The sequence below is a fragment of the Eulemur rufifrons genome, chromosome 27 (assembly GCF_041146395.1).
Source record: "Eulemur rufifrons isolate Redbay chromosome 27, OSU_ERuf_1, whole genome shotgun sequence".
Classification (NCBI taxonomy): Eukaryota; Metazoa; Chordata; class Mammalia; order Primates; family Lemuridae; genus Eulemur; species Eulemur rufifrons.
Window position 1 is genome coordinate 12,679,756 of NC_091009.1, and position 14,216 is coordinate 12,693,971.

General features: G+C 33.4%; 1 protein-coding gene across 2 annotated transcripts in view; it reads left to right on the forward strand.

The window, feature by feature from the left end:
* TPR (translocated promoter region, nuclear basket protein) overlaps positions 1 to 14,216 on the forward strand; it is a 60,446-nt gene that overhangs the window by 19,984 nt on the left and 26,246 nt on the right. For both annotated transcript variants that reach the window (XM_069459555.1, XM_069459554.1), the window contains exons 14-28: positions 754 to 980; positions 1,925 to 2,088; positions 2,562 to 2,695; positions 2,771 to 2,919; positions 3,957 to 4,119; positions 4,874 to 5,008; positions 5,544 to 5,684; positions 6,643 to 6,808; positions 7,858 to 8,024; positions 9,058 to 9,210; positions 9,649 to 9,765; positions 11,287 to 11,490; positions 11,598 to 11,782; positions 12,223 to 12,370; positions 13,988 to 14,125. In XM_069459555.1, coding sequence (XP_069315656.1) covers positions 754 to 980; positions 1,925 to 2,088; positions 2,562 to 2,695; positions 2,771 to 2,919; positions 3,957 to 4,119; positions 4,874 to 5,008; positions 5,544 to 5,684; positions 6,643 to 6,808; positions 7,858 to 8,024; positions 9,058 to 9,210; positions 9,649 to 9,765; positions 11,287 to 11,490; positions 11,598 to 11,782; positions 12,223 to 12,370; positions 13,988 to 14,125 — 2,391 coding nt within the window. The remainder of the gene's footprint in view (positions 1 to 753; positions 981 to 1,924; positions 2,089 to 2,561; positions 2,696 to 2,770; positions 2,920 to 3,956; positions 4,120 to 4,873; positions 5,009 to 5,543; positions 5,685 to 6,642; positions 6,809 to 7,857; positions 8,025 to 9,057; positions 9,211 to 9,648; positions 9,766 to 11,286; positions 11,491 to 11,597; positions 11,783 to 12,222; positions 12,371 to 13,987; positions 14,126 to 14,216) is intronic.

Sequence of the window (14,216 nt, forward strand, 5' to 3'; positions counted from 1 at the left end):
AATTCTTAAATCATAGGTACCAGTAGCAGTAAGTGGACACACAATTCAAAGGGAATAAACGTTTTCTCCAACTTTCACCCCCGTCCCCCAAGAATGTAACCGGTGTTAACAAACTGTTTTGTATTCTTTCATATCCTTATATGTATAAACATACGTGAGTATATAACACACATAAGAGTTGTTTGATTTTACTGAAATAAAATCATACTATATACATTACTCTGCTAATTGGTTTTTTCTTAATTAGCAACTCAATAAATGTAGATCTGTCTCATTCATACATTTTACCTTAATTTTTGTGTGTGTGCTTTTTGTTTAAAAATCAATTCTTTTCTCTCTGCCCTACGTATAATATATACATGCTTTTTTATTTAAAAATCTATTTATTTCTCCCTCTGCCCTATCATACAAGACATACATAAGCACATACACAAAATATCTCTCTGTGGGTGCTGTTTCATCATTGTTTTACAAAATGGGGCCACGTTTCTGGAATTGTAGTTTGCTACTTTTTAATAAATAAAAGCCTTCATTACATACTTAAAAATAATTTTACTCTATTAAAATTTTCCTTGATTATTTAGGTTTCAATCTGTAAAATGCTAACACTTGACTCTTTGTTCTTTAAGATAAGTTAGTATAAATTGAGTTTTCATAAGTAACGTTTTCATTTGTAAATTTTCATTTTCTTCTAAACATTTCCAGAATCCAAATTAACAGTATAATTATAACATATTAAAACTTCATTTTTAGATTAGAGTGCTTTTGATGGAACTTGAAGAAGCAAGGGGCAACCATGTAATTCGCGATGAAGAAGTCAGCTCTGCTGACATAAGTAGTTCATCTGAAGTAATATCACAGCATCTAGTATCTTACAGAAATATTGAAGAGCTTCAACAGCAAAATCAACGTCTTTTAGTGGCTCTGAGGGAACTTGGGGAAACCAGAGAAAGAGAAGAACAAGAAACAACTTCATCCAAGTAAGCAATTGACTACCTCAGTTTGATCAGCAAACATTTATTGAGATCTTTTGATCTTTTATGGGCCCCCAACTGCTAGATACTGTGAATATAGTGCTTTGGGGGGAGGGAAATTGAGCAACAATACCAAAAAAAAAAAATCCTACTCTTAGGAATCTCAGTTATGAGTGAGACAGACAAAATAGAGAATAATAGGTAATGAAACAGATAATTTTTGTTCAGTGTGATTAGTGCTGTAACAGATAAAAGCCTATCTATGGGAGCATAGAGGTGGAGGACCTAGGCTAGATTTTTGGGGAACACACTAAGCTTTATGGAGAACATCTATAGGAATTGCTCATAAAGAGTTTTTTCAAAAAACTTGTATGCTAGAGGGGGAAAATGTCTATGAAAGCAAGAAGACTAAAGTTTGGACTGAGTTGATTTGATTTAATTTTTGCAGCAGAGGTTTTAGATTGCATTGCTGAGTATGAGTACACGAGTCCTGTATGGTGGGGATTTAAAAAGTCAGGTGGCCCATGCCTGTAATCCTAGCACTCTGGGAAGCTGAGATGGGACAATCACTTGAGCTCAGGAGTCGAGACCAGCCCGAACAGAAGCAAGACCCTGTCTCTACCAAAAATAGAAAAAGTTAGCCAGGTGTGGTGGTGCACACCTGTAGTCCCAGCTACTCAGGAGGCTGAGGCAGGAGGGTCGCTTTAGCCCAAGAGTTTAAGGTTGCAGTGAGCTATGAATACACCACTGCACTCTACCGTGGGCGACAGAGCAAGGCTCTGTCTCAAAAAAAAAAAAAAAAAAAATCAGTAGGAAAAGAAAGGACAAGAGAGACAAAAATAGTGTGCTTGGTGGTAGATGAAGATGCTTAGGGAATTTACAGTAGAAATTATAATCGCCTAACTCTTCAGTGCAGTCTGGTGAAATAGACTGATTTCTTTTCCTTACAGAATCACTGAGCTGCAGCTCAAACTTGAGAGCTCCCTCACGGAACTGGAGCAACTCCGTGAGTCACGACAGCATCAGATGCAGCTTGTTGATTCCATAGTCCGTCAGCGTGATATGTATCGTATTTTATTGTCACAAACAACAGGAGTAGTCATTCCCTTACAAGGTAGGCTTGTATATGTTATCCTAAGGAATATTTTGGAAATGTATATTAGGGAATAAATTTTGCATAAGCAGTAGCCACTCTAATGATGGTAGCTTCAAATTTGACGACAATAAAAGATTGATTGTACCATGCCATCAACTCTGAAACACACCATTATTTTGTGTATTACTAAGAAAGAAGAAATGCTTACTATTATTATAAAATGTGCATCTTAGCATCAATAACTTATAATATTTATATTTTGGTTATGTTTTAACATTTAATCTGTAAATATTAAATTATCTCTAATTGGAAAGCAAAACAATACATTGTTTAGCGGATTTCTTATTTTAAAACCCCTATAATCTTATGGTTTCATTTAAATAAATGTAGCTTATTGATTTTGTCATGATATATTTGCAAAGAAATACTAGATTAAAACTGATTTATGAAAGCCAACAAAGCATTTTATCAGTCTTTTTACTTTTCTGAAGCCTCAAGCTTAGATGATGTTTCTCTTATGTCAACTCCAAAACGTCCAAATACATCACAGACTGTTTCCACACCTACTCCAGTACCTGTTACTGAATCAACAGAAGCCATAGAAGCTAAGGCTGCCCTTAAACAGGTAAAGATCACACCTTTATCTTTGTGTTGGATTTTTAGAGAACAGTGTTACCTTTTAATAATTTCCAATATTTAGTTGCAGGAAATTTTTGAGAACTATAAAAAAGAAAAAGCAGATAATGAAAAAATACAAAATGAGCAGCTTGAGAAACTTCAGGAGCAAGTTACAGATTTGCGGTCACAAAATACCAAAATTTCTACTCAGCTGGATTTTGCTTCTAAACGGTAAATTTTCCTTTGTTCAAAATTTAATAAAGTCTAACTGTTATACTTCAATAGATCAGTCAAATTCAAGAGTTAATTTGCAATGGTGTTGCTTTTTTGTGGACCATGTTCCAGAATGAGAACCTGTGGTAGTTCATTTTTTAGTATTGATTAATGATTTTCCTGGGCAGTGCTAAGGGATTATCTTACTTATAAGTTGAAATTCATGTGAGGAATGTTGTTAGTTTCCCTTCTCGAGGTTGAAGGATTTGTTGTTTCTATAGGATTTAATTCTTTTGTAAATGCTCCAAAGTATAGAGAAATGGGAGCAAATTTTATTCTGCCTTTTCTATTCTAGGTAGAAGAGAAGTGAGTGTTAGGTAATTTTAGGAAAATTTACTTTCTTGGTCACTTCCAAAGAAATAACAGTAAATTTCATTTCATGGTAAATTTCATGGTTATTAGATTCATTGAGTGCTTGTTAGTTTAGCATGTTAGGACAAAATTTGTTTTTATATAGTACATGATAAATATATGTTTTTATAAGGATATAGCAGGCAGTTACTACTGTACATCTAGTAGTTCAACATCGTTTGAACCTAAAAGGTTCAAAGCACCTTTTTTTCTATGTTGACACCTTGAGGCAGCCATTTTCTAACCTTTCAAGCGCACAAGAAAATAAGATGAAGGATTATAGCGGAAAAAAGGATTGGAAAAAAATCCATCACTACCCATTCATAAATATCTTAAATTGCATACTGCATTGTGGTGGGTGTCTGGTGTATCAACATTATATTGGTGTTATTTTAAATGTGATTAATTTTTCCTGAATGCATAAAATGAAAAAGTTATTCAGCATGAAATACTGTACTTTCTTAGAACTTGAATTTAACCATCAAAGTGGAATTTGGAAAAAAGAATGAAGGCTTTCCATTATTGTATGAGCTACTTTTTCATATTATTAATCATGTAAAATTAAGCTGTTGTGAAATTCTTCAGGGAACTAAACTAGGATATAGTATTTCAGTTGCTTATAGAATTTTTTTTCCCCATGTAAGTTATGAAATGCTACAAGATAATGTTGAAGGATATCGTCGAGAAATAACATCACTACATGAAAGAAATCAGAAACTCACTGCAACGACTCAAAAGCAGGAACAAATCATCAATACAATGACTCAAGATTTGAGAGGAGCAAATGAAAAGCTAGCTGTTGCAGAAGTGAGACAAATATCTCTGATCTGATTTGCTTTATAAATTGCATTTGATGTTTCTTTAGTTTTTACTTTGATTTTACTCATTGTTATGACTTAAATATTTAAGAGGTTTGTGGATTACAAGTCCTTATTACATAGTTCATTTTTATCTTGCTCACACTCCATTGTGAGGAGTGGACAGCAGCATTTTTTCAAACCGCTGGAGTGAATTTTATGACTGATAATTCATATGAATTATCAAGTATAAGTATAAATACTTTGAAATGAAATATTAATTTTCAGAGCATTCTCCCAGGTCCCCTGAGACTCAGAGTATACTCTTTATGAGGGGAAAAAAAAAGTTTAAATATATCAGTCATCACTTTAAACCAGGTACTTAGAAACAAATATGGTTTCTAAAATATGTATAATTTATTAGTGTGTACGTATGACTATAGCATAGTGATATAGTTTTACCCTTTTACTCTGGCATTTTAGATTTTTCTTGCTATTTCTAAAGTCTGATTTATTAGAACAAAGAAATAATAAGTATTTGTAGTAATTGTAAGATTTTTTCTTTGATCTAGTCCCCGTAATTTTTGCTTCATATTTTAATACATGAAACTAAGGTGTTATATTTCCTCATATGATGAGGAGGTATAGTTTCTAAATAGCATTAAGAAATATGTAGTAATGAATCATTTTAATTTTATAATTGAATTATTACATGTGACACAATATTTTCCAACATTTTTTCTTTCACTTGTATTTGCCTTAAGGTAAGAGCAGAAAATCTGAAGAAGGAAAAGGAAATGCTTAAATTGTCAGAAGTCCGTCTTTCTCAGCAAAGAGAGTCTTTGTTAGCTGAACAAAGGGGGCAAAACTTGCTGCTAACTAATCTGCAAACAATTCAGGTAACCAAATAAAAAGCACTTGTAGAAAAAAATTTATAAAAGTTAAGTTGAAATACAAGTTATCCTTGTATCTTCTCAATTTTCTTTATTAGAAAATTTATCTGTCACTTTTTCATCCATTATGATAATCATTGAATTTTGGGGTTAAGGCATTTCAGTGTTTTAAATAGAACATTGAAGGAACTGATTGAAACCATGCAATTGGCAGGTTTTCTACGCAGGTCTGTATTTATAGAGTCCTATGCAACTTAACTATTCACAAGATTAAATCTTTGGTTTTATTTTTCTTTAAAACTTTGGGAAATCTGAATGACTTGTAACATGTTTCTCTTTTTTTATATATAATAAATGTTTTAATATGAAAGATGTCAAAATGATTTCTTGATAAATATTCTGTAATAGATCTTAACTTCTTCTTACAGCAATGTGTTGTAATCCTTTAATTCTCTATAGCGTTTAATTCTCTTTGTATTTTTATTTTTAAACTTTTTTACTTTTTTCTTAAACATAACCAAAAATTTTTTCTTTACCTCAGGGAATATTAGAGCGATCTGAAACAGAAACCAAACAAAGGCTTAGTAGCCAGATAGAAAAATTGGAACATGAGATTGCTCATCTAAAGAAGAAGTTGGAAAATGAGGTGGAACAAAGGCACACACTTACTAGAAATCTGGACGTGAGTCTATCAGTGTTCTGAATTTCTATAGTTCGTTTATATTTAGTAATCAATCTGATGTGTGGACATACTGCCATCCAAGTTGAAGCATGGTTTTGAAAATCTTTTCTTACAGAGTTTTTCTTGCCTCATTATATGCCTAATTATTTTTGATTGGGTGCCATACATTGTTTAGCCTCTTGAATGCTGGATATTTTCCTTTAATCTTCTTGAGGTTTGTTCTGGGATGCAGTAAAATTAATTGAAAATGGTTTGATTCTTTTGAGTCTTGCTTTTTATGATGTATTAGGTGGGCCCACAGCAGTGCTCAACTAGGATTTAATTTCCCCACTACTAAAGCAAGACCTTCCTGAATACTGACTAATCCCAGTGTCTAATTAAACTCAGTTTTTTCAGTCTGGCTGCTGGGAACAGGCATTCTTCCTCACTTTGAGTGCCAGGCACTCTTCTCTCTAATCTCTTTGGGTGAATCTTTTCTCTGTCTGGAGTAATCTTCTCACATGCATGCACTGGGCACTAATCTGCTGAGTATTTGAGGGGGACCATCTGCGGATCTCCAGGGCACTCAGTCTGTGAAACTCTCTTCTCTCTGATAGTCTGTCTTATGAATTTGAGCTACTTTAGTCTTCCTGAATTCTCAAATCAGTCTTCCCGATTCAGAGATTCTCCTGGTGTCTGCCTCCTTTCCCCCGCCCTGTGTCATAGTCCGGGAACTTTGAAGTCAGAAAACCAGGGCATTTATAGGGTTCACCTCTTTTGTTTACCATCTCGGGGATCTCAGTTGTTTTCATGTGTTTTCTCTGTTTTCTTTTGATTGTTTGAGGTGGGAAGCTAAATCTGTTTTCTGTTACTCTCTCTTGGTCAGAGTTCTAAGGGTCTATAGAAAGAAAAGTTGAACCTCTAGTTTCTTAGGCACCTAAAGATACTGTTTATAGAGTTTATGTATTTTTTCTTATAGGTTCAACTTTTAGATACAAAAAGACAGCTAGATACTGAGGCAAATCTTCATCTTAACACAAAAGAACTATTAAAAAATGCTCAAAGGGAAATTGCTACGTTGAAACAGCACCTCGGTAATATGGAAGCCCAACTTGCTTCTCAGTCTTCACAGAGAACTGGTAAAGGTAAATAAATGAGAAGACTGATACAATACTAAGTAAAGAAGTACTTCATTAGGTTTATAATATATTTTGTAAATATGTATTCTTTTTGGATGTCGAAAAAGAAAAAAAACGCCTTCACTCTTCATATAGTAAAGCTCAGTTTTGGGCTTAAATTAATAAATTTGCAGTCTTGAAGATTCAAAATAGTTATGTAGGGCACCTGACCAAGGTATCTTCTGAGTTTTTCAGTTCTACATGGTTTTATTTTCTAATGGAAGGGAAAAAATAGTAAGTGTTTATAGACGGTCCCTGACTTAAGATGGTTCAACTTAAGATTTTTCAACTTTATGATGGTGCAAAAGCTATACGCACTCAGTAGAAACTGTACTTCAGTACAGTATTCAGTAAAGTACATAAGATATTAAACATTTTATTATAAAATAGACTTTATATTAGATTAGTTTGCCCAACTGTAAGCTAATGTAAGTGTTCTGAGCACATTCAAGGCAGCCTAGGCTAAGCTAAGCTATGATATTCAATACGTTAGGTGTATTAAATGCATTCTCAGCTTAGGATATTTTCAACTTCCAATGGATTTATTAGGACATCACCTCATCATAAGTCAAGGAGCATCTCTATGTACGTGTATATAAACAGTATATAGATACATAGATATCTGATACATGTATAAAGGAGATATATATATACACACACACACACACACACATATGTAATTATCTAATAGTCCTTGTTGATACCATGTACATTCTTTTCAACTTAAAATTTTTGCCTTTTTTATGCATTTTAGATAACAAAAATTGGTCCAAATATCTTTTTTAATTTTTGTGATAGCTCGTATCAAATATTTGAACTTTCTGAAGAAGTAACATGACAAAATACCTGTTTGTTTTATTTTGATATTCAGCATGGATTGAAACATGAAATAAACTTTCCAGATAGTTAAGTACTTCTGTATTTGAGCCTTAATTGTAATTTCACAAACTCTTTGATGACAGTCATCTATAATACCATTAAAATGTGAATTTTAATAGAGCTGTTATATCTTTTAGGTCAGCCTAGTGACAAAGAGGATGTGGATGATCTTCTGAGTCAGCTAAGGCAAACAGAAGAGCAGGTGAATGACTTGAAAGAGAGACTCAAAACAAGTACTAGTAATGTAGAGCAGTATCGAGCAATGGTTACTAGTTTAGAAGAATCCCTCAACAAGGAAAAACAGGTACGTACCATTCTGAATTCAATTTGAACACATTTATTAACCTTTTTATAAATTATGAGCCTGCTATGTATAAGGCACTGTGGCATAAATTGGACTGACATTATCACCATTACCTTCTGAGAGTGCTTGAGTCTAACAAGCCAGATAAAATAAAAAACACAAAATTCATAAAGCAAGGGAAGATGTAATTGCTATAGGAAAGGTACAGATGAAATGTTGAGGAAAATGAGAGGTAGGGAAAGTTATTTGTCTCCTGGAAATTCATGGCTTCACACGAGAGATGATACTTGTGGCAGAGCCTTGGATGAAGGTATCATCTAGATAGTTAGATATAGTAGAAAAATATTCCATGTAGTAGGAATCCTCAGCCAAGGTAGAAAGGAATCACATGATAACAGTTTGTAGTTTGGCTATTGTACTGAGTTTGTGAAGTGAAAGAATGAGGGATAGTTACAAAAGTCATTGAGAACCAAATGTGAAAGGTTTTTAATGTAATGTTAAATTATATTCTGTAGGTTTATTAAGAGCCATTGATTTTTTTTTTTTAACATGTCAAAACCAGAATTTTTTTTTTTTTTTTTTTTTTTTTTTTTGCTTAGAAAATTAATTTGGTAGATTAGAGGATTCATTTGGAGGCTATTCCAGTAGTCTAGGGCCACAGTTTTAAAAGCTCCTTTTGTGGTTGGCTTTTCAGTGAAAAGCAGTGAAAACATGTGAGGAACATACCTTTCAGTGGTAGAGTAGGCAGATTTGGCAAGAGGATGTGAGGATTGAGGGAAAAGTAAGAAATGGAAATTTCCTTTCAAAGGAGAAAAATGGCCAATAGCCAAGTTGAGAGGTAAATTATGCTTATTGATTTACATGGTGTTTTTGCTTGTTTTTGTATCTTCTAGTCACATTTGATGGATTCTTTTTCTAATATAAGGCAAACATCAATTTTAGTACTTATCAAATTTAGTTTAGATTTGGAGAAAGTAATTGTATAATTTTAAATTTATAATTTTTGTATCCTACTTTTTGTAATATGGCGAAGGTGACAGAAGAAGTGCGTAAGAATATTGAAGTTCGTTTAAAAGAGTCAGCCGAGTTTCAGACACAGTTGGAAAAGAAGTTGATGGAAGTGGAAAAGGAAAAACAAGAACTTCAGGATGATAAGCGAAAAGCCATAGAGAGCATGGAACAACAGGTAAATTAAGCTATTAACCATATTATCTTTTTTCTTGTAAGGATTTGAATTCTTTTATCTAGCTCATTAGTTACCACTCAGATCATTTCAACAGAATTTATTGAACATGTAGGCAACAATTTCAGCTTTGTGTTTTACCCTGTATATCTGTATACATTTCCTTTTGAAAATTTTAGACTACTTTACAGAAGAAGGTATTAGTGCTGCTTTTTAGAAGCCTATGTCTGAGGTTTGACTTTTGCAAACATTAGTTAGGGAGTGGATATAGAGTTGCATAACTGTACAGTAGATTATATCAGGTTATAACTATTTTAAATTTAGCAGCAGTCCTTTGGGCTAATTGGATCTTTAAAAATCTGTCCGTCAATGCAGTAATACAACACAGTATTTTCTAAGTAAGTTTGTGGTTAACTCTGGTTTAATCATCTTCCTCCTTAGTTATCTGAGTTGAAGAAAACACTTTCCAGTGTTCAGAATGAAGTACAAGAAGCCCTTCAGAGAGCAAGCACAGCTTTAAGTAATGAACAGCAAGCCAGACGTGACTGTCAGGAACAAGTAAGTGTTGTGTTCATAGCCAGCTATTAAGCAATCAGCTTTGATCCTGAGAATGGTTCTTGGAGTATATTTATGTGTTTGGGGGACAAGTAGATCTTACAAAAATGCAAGATTATTTCCACTCTTGTGGAACCCAGACTAAGATAAATTGAAGATATAGATGAAGGCTAAAAGTAAATAGTACAATATTCATTAACAATCTTGACAAATGGGAAAAAATGGAAAAACAGGATTAGGAGGCTAAAACGTGTACATGCTTTCATTTGTGAACATTCTTTTACTATTTTGGTCTTTCAGTAGATCTTGTAAAATTTTATTACAGACAAAATGGTTAGAGGTATGTTCCCTCAACAAATAAGGACCTTTTGATAACATTTTTAATGCATTGCTGAGCTTACACTGATTTCTGTACACTCTTTTTATAAAATTATAGAAAACGTCTCATTTTAAGTGTATATATGTACATGCATATGCGTGTGACAAAGCTTTTTATAATTGTTTTTTTTTTTTTTTTTTTTTTTGAGACAGAGTCTCACTCTGTTGCCCGGGCTAGAGTGAGTGCCATGGCGTCAGCCTAGCTCACAGCAACCTCAAACTCCTGGGCTCAAGCGATCCTCCTGTCTCAGCCTCCCGAGTAGCTGGGACTACAGGCATGCACCACCATGCCCGGCTAATTTTTTCTATATATATTTTTAGCTGTCCATATAATTTCTTTCTATTTTTAGTAGAGATGGGGTCTCGCTCTTGCTCAGGCTGGTCTCGAACTCCTGAGCTCAAACGATCCGCCCACCTCGGCCTCCCAGAGAGCTAGGATTACAGGCGTGAGCCACCGCGCCCGGCCTATAATTGTTTTAAGAGGTGATAAAACACAATTCAGGAGAGTGGGAGTCATTAAAATGGTGGGACGGGAAAGGTATACATGTAAGGTTATTGGTAATGTCCTCATTTTTAAGTTGGGTGGTATGTTAACGGCTGTTCATTGGTTACTATTCTTTATTGCTTATGTATATGTAACATATACATCAAGATTGCTTTAAAAATGGAATACAGGTTAAAGAGGCTTCATAAGTAAATTTGATAAAAATGAATTATCTTTGGCTTATTGCCAAACACAGCATACCATTGGAAATTAAAATTAAATAATTTATCTATAATTCAATATGCAAATAAATGATTTTCATTTCCCTTTATTTTTAAGTTTCTATGTGTGTTTCATAGGCTACCTGTGACAGAGCAATAAGAAAAAGAAAAAATAGAAGTTTGTGTGTGTGTATATTTCACATAGCTTATTTTTAGCTTTTTATCTCATAAAGTCTATTCCAAATTGATACCTAGTCTTCTAAGTTTCATTGTTAAAAGTTCTTTAAGTAGATATAGCATTAATTTTTTATTCTCCTGTTTGCTACATTTAGATTGTTGCCACTTTATTTTTAAAAATGCAGTGTGTGTCTTTTCCAAAAGTACTGATTAGCGTTATGGATTTTTAATCTTTGATGTCAATGTGGGAATAATTTCTTACAGGCTAAAATAGCTGTGGAAGCTCAGAATAAGTATGAGAGAGAATTGATGCTGCATGCTGCTGATGTTGAAGCTCTACAAGCTGCCAAGGAACAGGTTTCAAAAATGGCATCGATCCGTCAGCATTTGGAAGAAACAACCCAGAAAGCAGAATCACAGTTGTTGGAGTGTAAAGCATCTTGGGAGGAAAGAGAGAGAATGTTAAAGGTATTATTATACAGCGTAATAGAATGTTCCAGGGAGTTGAAAGAGTTTTTTTTTTTTTAATGTGTATTGGAAAGATCTGCTATTATGATAGACCTCTTGGCTTATAGGATGAAGTTTCTAAGTGTGTTTCACGCTGTGAAGATCTAGAGAAACAAAACAGATTACTTCATGATCAGATTGAAAAACTAAGTGACAAGGTAGTTGCCTCTATGAAAGAAGGTGCACAAGGTCCGTTGAATGTATCTCTCAGTGAAGAAGGAAAATCTCAAGAACAAATTTTAGAAATTCTCAGGTAAATCAAATATGTTTTTCATTCTTCATTTCTGTGTCATAACAACTATAAAATGAAATGCCTATATTAGAGAAGGGAATTGTACATAATTTTGATATAAAGCTCATTCTGTCTTTTATTGGCCAGCAAACCCACAACCACCAAATTGGTCACTTTTAACAGGTAGAAATATTAAATAAATGACTTTAAAGTTGATTCTGATAGTAAGAATATGAGCAGACTCCTCTTGAAAAACTACATGCCTTTCAGGTTATTTTAAAGATACACATGTTTACAGCCAAAGTCTTTAATAAAAAAATAAAAATGCATCTCTTATTTATTATTAACGAAAAATATGAAAATAGTTAACAAAGTAATTTTCGTCATCTTAAAAATTACCCAAGTTTTGAAATGTTGGCTTTTTTAATTCAAATAAGATTTTAACATATATATTCTTGTAGATTTATACGACGAGAGAAAGAAATTGCTGAAACTAGGTTTGAGGTGGCTCAGGTTGAGAGTCTACGTTATCGACAAAGGGTTGAACTTCTAGAAAGAGAATTGCAAGAACTGCAGGACAGTCTAAATGCTGAAAGGGAGAAAGTCCAGGTATGTATACCAAGCTTTGAGAAAGCAATTGTTAAATCAAAAGAGAACAATTCATTTACATTTCTACCAATTAACATAGCATAAAATTTACTTTGAAATAAACATTCTTCCTGGACTTATAGATTCATTAAATGATTGTTAAGTACAGTATAGTATAGTGGTTAGGTGTGAAGGCTCTGTAACCAAATGCCTGGTTTCAAATTCTAGCTTCATACAATCATCTGTGTGGTCTTGGGGACATTGTTTAACTTCCCTGCTCTTAGTTTCCTCTCCTGTGACATTTGGATAATCATAACGAGGATTAAGTGAGTTTGTGCACATGAAGCATCTAGAGCCATGTCTGCTTTGTAGTATGTACTTAATAAATTCCAGCTGTCTCAATTATAATTGTCATTGTGTATACATCTGGATAGTCGCTCTAGAATAAAATGGTAGAATAAAACTGCTACCAAATATATCTCTCTCAGCCAAGGAGCAGAAAGCAGTGAAAACTAACAAAGAAAGGAAAAGAAGGTGCTGTAATGAAATGGATTTTATAACACAAGCTTGCTTGATTACCCCATACCAGCACCCAAAAGCTTCTGAGGAGATATAGTAATATACCCCCACATCTAAGAGGAAGGAAATTAAGACCTTAAAATATTTACCTTCTTTTAACTAATAAATAGTCAAAATGACAGCAAGGGAGGAACCATTGAACAGGGGAAAGTAATAATTAGATTTATGGGATTTATGTTTTCAGCAGAAGTTAAAAGTTTCAGAATTTCATCCTGTTCAGAAACAATCCAAATTCAAATTTACCACCATGGAAATAATAAACAGACCCTCCCATTCAATAGAGTTAACGCTTGAATGAAAGAAGGGCAGAATTAGGTTTCTAACAAAGATAGCATAATGTCTCAGTCTTTTCTGCTCCCTTTGCTGTTCCCTTAGGCTATAGAAAAGCAAATACTAAAAAATAGCCCATGAACAAGTTCGGAGGGGAAAACCGACTCTTACATATAGGAGGAAAAGAATCAAGAAGTAATACACATTATATCAAAAATAATATAATAGCTGTCCAAGTGTGAGCAATGTAGCATGGCAACCACAAAATATGCTATAGCTTTAAAAGTAGTGGGGGAAGAAAGTAACGTCACATACAAAAGATGGATAATTATATCCAGTGAGAAGAAAAAAAGTTCTTCACAGTTCAATAGATATTCAGTAAAATTGCTCAGTACAAAGTGACAAAACGACAGAAGAGAAGAGGGATTTCTGAACACGAGGGAAAAAGCTGAGTATTAAAATAACATTATTTTAGAACTATTAATAAATTCAGTGCAGCAAGAAACAATAATAACAGAAAGGTAGAGGTTTGGATTGATGTTTTTACCTAATGTTAATATAGTTATTTGTTGGTGAGATTTGTAGTGTCTTTTTACTTTTATCCTTGCATTTGTTTAAACTCTTGACAATTAGCGTGCATCATAGAAAATTGTAAACATTCAAAAATTTCAGTTTCAAAAGTTGAAATTTAAATTCTATTTTGTTGTAGGGATGATTGGAACTAGTAGGAAAGGGTAGCCTTTCAACTATTATGAAGTGTTGGTGTCTATATGTGTTTGAAATGTTTAGGTAACTGCAAAAACAATGGCTCAGCATGAAGAACTGATGAAGAAAACTGAAACAATGAATGTAGTTATGGAGACCAATAAGATGCTAAGAGAAGAAAAGGAGAGACTAGAACAGGATCTACAGCAGATGCAAGCAAAGGTTTGTAGATTAGTAATCAAAAATGGAGGCATATTATTATTTTTAATAATATTATAAATGAATTTTTACGTTAGTTGTTAAAAAATATATT